At 36.7% G+C, this 6,000-nt stretch overlaps 2 protein-coding genes across 2 annotated transcripts in view; both read left to right on the top strand.

Moving 5' to 3' along the window:
* The window catches only part of LOC100185475 (leucine-rich repeat-containing protein 15-like), a 3,376-nt gene extending 377 nt beyond the window's left edge, over positions 1 to 2,999 (top strand). Inside the window, exons 2-7 of the mRNA XM_026835817.1 lie at positions 142 to 269; positions 860 to 1,005; positions 1,063 to 1,366; positions 1,434 to 1,568; positions 1,906 to 2,053; positions 2,120 to 2,999. Of these exons, the coding sequence (XP_026691618.1) occupies positions 166 to 269; positions 860 to 1,005; positions 1,063 to 1,366; positions 1,434 to 1,568; positions 1,906 to 2,053; positions 2,120 to 2,947 (1,665 nt within the window). The 5' untranslated portion in view covers positions 142 to 165 and the 3' untranslated portion in view covers positions 2,948 to 2,999. The remainder of the gene's footprint in view (positions 1 to 141; positions 270 to 859; positions 1,006 to 1,062; positions 1,367 to 1,433; positions 1,569 to 1,905; positions 2,054 to 2,119) is intronic.
* Positions 3,000 to 3,113: 114 nt separating this feature from the next.
* LOC100184706 (calcium channel flower homolog) lies at positions 3,114 to 5,775 on the top strand. Its single transcript, XM_002129154.5, has 5 exons — positions 3,114 to 3,363; positions 4,030 to 4,114; positions 4,563 to 4,688; positions 4,795 to 4,902; positions 5,216 to 5,775. Exons 1-5 carry the CDS (start codon positions 3,258 to 3,260, stop codon positions 5,286 to 5,288), a joined length of 498 nt encoding a protein of 165 aa, XP_002129190.1. The 5' UTR covers positions 3,114 to 3,257; the 3' UTR covers positions 5,289 to 5,775.
* The last annotated feature ends 225 nt before the right edge of the window (positions 5,776 to 6,000 follow it).

Here is a 6,000-nt window from a genome sequence, read left to right as displayed (position 1 = left end):
CCCACAATGTTACAGCATCCAGCTTTGAACCAATGACCTCTGGGTTAGAGTCAGGCGCGCTAACCACTTAGCCACGACGGTATTAGGTATTATTATAAAGTAATCTATTCAATCGTCAAAGTTTGAATTTTCTCTACAAAGTATATTGTAAAGAGGGGCTGAAACATGGAACATCTGTTCGTTTATTTGTTGCTGGTGCTCTTAGTTTCAACAGAACGGTCTCGCGGTAGCCTTCGGTGGCGATACGACGACGAGCGTTGCTATCAAAGGTAAGTTGGGAGAATGGGTGTGTTTACCCTCGCGTGGCGGGGCAACGAAGGTCGTTATAACACGAGTGTTCTGTTTCACATCACGGCCTACTAGAGATATCTCTAGTGATATCTCTAGTAGGCCGTGTTCACATATAGAAGTGTGGAGGGAGATGGGTCACTTTTTTATACTATTTTCTCGTTTCATCTGGTAGACAACAAAAAAAACATTCAAAAAATTATAAAACCGTATCCTCAGACCGTTGTTGTTTGTGTAAAACACAATCAGATTTGGATAAGGGTGTCCCGTCTTCCCCATCCTACTATACCTTGTGCACATCCGAAATTCATCACTATTGTTACTTTGTAGGTAATTAGTATTTTGAGTTTTTCTATAATGTATTGCTCTGACAATGGAGCCTGTTAACTCTGTGCTAAGAGACTGGCGTGTTAACCATTATGCCATAGCGTCGCTCAGACGTATATGTAGAACAGTTTCATTGGAGTGCAACGAAGCGCGAGCGAAACAGGGCTCATAACTAAATGTTTTTCAAACCCATTTTGTATTTTATTTCTTGTTCTCTTATACCCCTGATCTCGTTTTAATTTAGCTGCAAATGTATCGGTACCGGAATGAAATGCAACGTCACATTATACCCGAATCTTTACGAGCCTGGTCCTACAGCTTGCTTCGAAGCTTTAAGCTTTCGTTTTTACAGAGTCAATATACGTTGTCTCATTAAATTTACGATAACATGTAAGTGATGGGATTCACACCGTATAGAACAGATTTCTTAACAATGTTTTATTTCAGCGGTTCCCGACTTACGCAGTCTCGATCTGTCTGGTAATCGAATGAGCCATTTTCCCAATACTGTTTTACAAAATCTACCGCCACTTCAACATTTAAACCTGAGCCGAAACAGATTGAATTTCTTTCAGTGGGGGTTGTTGCCCAAGAGCATACATCTTAAATCACTTGATCTAAGCAACAACCATTTAACTTCTCTGGTATTACTTCAGGCACAACACTCTTTCCCAAATCTAGAGCGTCTATATCTGTCTAACAACCGGTTGATCACAATAATGCGAATGTCGTTAACTCTTCCCAAACTAAGGTAGGTAACAAACAGATTACATTTGTTAATCCTAAGGCATCTGATCTAAACATACAATGCGTTCCAGGGAACTCAATCTAAGAAACACGAGCCTTCATGCAATTAATCCAGGCGTCTTTGATAGCTTTTCTAACTTGCAAAAACTGGATCTTGGTCAAAATCACTTAAAAACTATCCCAGCATCTTTGTTTTCTTTATTGAAGTACGTAGTCTGGTGTGTAATATATAGTATATTGGGGTAAGATAGGACATCTTTTTAATCTATTTTCTCTTTTTTCTCCCTCTATTGTCCCATTTGCAAGTAAACAAATAACACCCAAAGAATTTTAAAACTGTATTCTCATGACTTATACAGACCGTTTTTAAATGTTTAAAACATTATTTGGATAATTTTTGCTAACGGTGTCCCATACTACCCCACAGAACTTTATCACTCAGAAGTTTGTTTCCATTTAGACGAGCCCAGTAATGTTTAAAATAGTTACATGCAAATAAGCATATACGTTTTAATCGTACATTTTTCTTTTTCATTTATACAGAAACCTACGGGATCTACGTCTAAATCACAACTTATTACAGAGACCTGACCTGTCTTGGTTCACACACATGATCCAGAACAACTTTTCCACAACCGTAGACCTTCAATACAACCCATGGATATGCGACACCAGCATTTACAGTTTTTGGGTGAGTTTAAACTGTATAGATATTTGACCAACTTTCAAAGTTGGTAAACCAAAATATTTCATTCAGAATTTTGTGAAAGAACTTTCCACCGACGACAAAAACCGAACACTTGCTAACGATTTGAACTTGGTTTGCGAAAACCCGATCAACGAGAAAGGAAAAACCTTAACTTGTCTTTCATTTGCTGACTTAGAAGCGACAACCGTTGCTACAAACAGAGAAAGCTACGAAACAACACCAAATCTGACGGAAGTGACTCCGTTTCGCGTGTCTAAACCAGTTTCTTTGTCTAATTCGCTTCCACAAGAAACCACTCACCAGTTAACATCACCTCAAAGTTCCTCTGCTACCATTCAACCTGTCGAGGTTTCAACATGCGCCCCAAACTCCGTAGCATCAACGCAGCAACCCCAAATTTTCACGTCAAGTTTAAACAAGTCACCGATTCTAGAGGTTGATAGAATTCCCACACCCATTGCATTTGAAAAACGGACAGATCCTGTTTCCAGCCACCAAACAAATAACAGCATCTTAATTCATATACTCGCTATTGCTGGTATCATGTGCAGCATAATTGTTTTAGCATGGGCCTTTCGTTTTTACAGTAAGAAGAGAAAGAAAGCAACGATACCAAACACACCAAATGACAGTGCATCCAGTTATTTTACCGAATCCACCTTTTCTGGCCTTTCATTGGACAACAGTTCATATGGCTACACGGGTGCAGTTTATGAATCAGCGACCCAAAGTCTGTGTGTCGAGCGCTCAAGCGAATACGCAAATCAGCAGCATGAACAGATATACTGTGGCGATCTTTCCCCTGAATCTGAACACAGTTATGAACTGATTGTCGAGTTTACTCCTGGCTATGCTACCTGCCAAGACGTTGGTTAAAACTATTTTTGTGTGACTTTATATATAACTAATAAAATAGCACTGAAATTGCTTTGTAAAAATATTTTTGAACTCCCCAAAACAAAACACCGTGTTGTGTTTATTGTCGAAAACACCGGTCGATTGGTCAAAAACATCTTCGGTAAATTCAGTTATTTGTTCTGAAGTTTACATCTTTGTGAATAGTGGTCACATGACTGTAGTCTTATGATTTATATCAAAGAAAACTATATATAAATACCAAAGCACCTTGGACTGTTTCATAGGATTTAAGAATATTGTCTTCTTATCGTAAATATATACTTATACGATGGTAAATACCCCTGACGTCGAGTCGCAAGAGAGAAACAAAGGCGATGGAATAACATGGTGGTGTAAATTGTTCGCACGAGGAGTTGGGGTTGTAGCAGCAATCAGTAAGTTCTGTATATTTATACATTGAGTGATACCTTGCCCTAACCCCTAACCAGTAACCACTAAACACTAACCCCTAACCCCTATAACCACTAACCACTAACCCCCTAACCATCAACAGCTAACCCTTTAGTGGTTAACAAATATGGTGAGGGGGGAGATTCTCACTAGCACCACTGTATGTCCTAAGTAGCCAACAATATTTACCAACAAAGTATTAAAGTAAGATACGTGGTAACTCGTAAGCTGGCGTGAGGTGTATATGAATATATGAACACCCGTGTTATAACAACTGTCCTTTTCTTGCCACGCGAGGATAAAGTAAGTTACATTAATGACTCATTCATTCAATAGCACTTTACAAAAACTAAATGTTATCATGTAAAACAGTCGTTCATGTTTCGTCCCTTTATATAACTGGAACATTCAGTTTTAAAACAAACCTTATTATACTATGTGTAACAAACAAAATACATACTTTATCTTAACATTTTTTTTGTTTCAGACTGTATTAAATAATGCCCAATGCAAAATAGGCCTATATGTTTTTTGCCACCCTATGTATGCCACAACGATCGCGTGTTGCACTACATACGAGTTTAAATAGGTTTCATTCTTTTAATATAGATTCGTATAAACTAGGTTCACATAACCATATTTCTTTTCAGTCTGCGCGATATGTGCAATAACCACTTTTCTTTCTGGTACCTTTGGTTTGGATGGATTGTGCATAACAGCAGCTGTTTTAATGATGTAAGAAACTGAATATATTAATGTATTTGTTGGCATCCACTATTTGTATCAGAATGTATGTGTATAGTTCATTTGTAGTTATCTACAGCCTATTGAAAAATAATGTATGCAACTTTTGTTCTACCAAGAACCTGGAATTGTGGCCGAACTATATATGCAATTTAAAATGAATGTGTATAGTATTGTAATGTAATAGAACTTATTACTTATGCAAATATGCAATACATATAGATGTAGAGAAAAAGACTCAATGCTGTTCTTAATCTCATTCACAGCACCATTTCCAAATTCAATCAATACTCAAGCCCAAGGTTGCTGCTATTAAGGGATAAAATAATCAATAACTCGTGCTGAAATTCATTTTGCATTCACCTTTGTAATTTGTTAATCCATTTCAATAGTTATGTTTAAAATGTTGCCACACAAAACTTTAATGTTCTTTTGGCAGATTGAACAGTTTCATTTTGTTGATGTTTGAAGCTCCAATCTGCTGTGCATTTTGTGAAATTACTCAGCCAATTTCAAACTGGGTCGAAAAGAGACAATACTGGCAAAAAGGACTGCTCTACATTGGGTAATAATAATATTATATATTATTACATTTGTTACATTTATCTAGGGGTTTCGTTTGTTTATTTTTTGTTTGCAGTACCTGATTAGACAATCTATTGCCATTTCAGATTTTCAATACTGCCAGTTGCACTGTGTCGGTCAATTGCCACTATATTAGGCTGTGTTTGCCCATTTGCAGCTGGAGTTATATATGGCTTGATGTCATTGGGAAAGAAGTAAGTCTAGTAGAATAATTACATTCAATGCATATTCTCATGCTCCTGTTGTTGTTACCAGGCATAATACATAGGTGTAAATTTTATTGTTTTTTTAACTACTAAATGTTGAGATTTCATCAGGAACTGTTAACTTTATATTAAAACATGTTTGTGATTTATTTTATATCTTGAAGGTTTGTATGTTAAGTTTTTTTTATGACTTGAATTTTTCTTCTAGGGCTAAAAATTCATTGACTAGTTGCTAGAATTATAATGTGTTTCGTATTACTTTACATTGAAAAAAAAACTTTTTTTTTGTTTATTTTTACAGAGCTGACCGCAATGAAATGTTGGCAAATGCTGGCGGAGGTTTTGAAAAATTTGAAAATGAACCTGGGTCATAATGTCTCTGGTTAATCTTATTCAATTTGAAGCAACAAAATTTCTATATTTCTTATTTATAATCGATCAATCCCTGAATTGCAATTGACAGCAAATACGTGTCAGTTGTTGTGCATAACTCTTAGGCCGTAGTAGGTACATTATTAGTCTGTTTGGTATGGTTCTATTATTTCTTCTTTATGTAATCAGCAACATTGGTACAGCATTTAGAATTACGGTGCTATTCCTCCTACATGGTAAGGCAGTTTAAACAGACGGTTCCAGGTTTGTTCTTCTTGTGATAAAAATGAGGCATTTCTTTCAATACTGCGATTTAATATAAAAGTATTTCTTTATCAATGCGTGCCATAGAATTCCATTTATATGTTCGTAGCGTTCTGTAAATATGCTTCCGTAATTATCATGTAGCTACCAGCACTTACTCGACTGTAAAAAGTGCAATAAATGTCGTGATATAAGAACTGGAACACATTAGAAAAGAAGCAGCTACAAGTGTTGTGTTGTCTATCATTTAAAGAATCACTCGCAACAACTCGCAAAGTTGTGTAAGTGGTAACTCGCAAGCGGGCACAAGGTGCATGAAACGAGTGCTTGTGCTGTAACGACCATTGCCACCACGTGAGGATACACAAGTTACATTCATTCCTTTACAGTGCGATTAAATTCGTTTCCCAAGAAATAGCCTGTAGCCTGATTTCCATGCAGTGTTCTAAC

This window comes from Ciona intestinalis, chromosome 9, assembly GCF_000224145.3.
Source record: "Ciona intestinalis chromosome 9, KH, whole genome shotgun sequence".
In the NCBI taxonomy this organism is placed as follows: Eukaryota; Metazoa; Chordata; class Ascidiacea; order Phlebobranchia; family Cionidae; genus Ciona; species Ciona intestinalis.
Note: the sequence above shows the minus strand (reverse complement) of the source record. Positions and strands in the feature narration are given on the sequence as shown.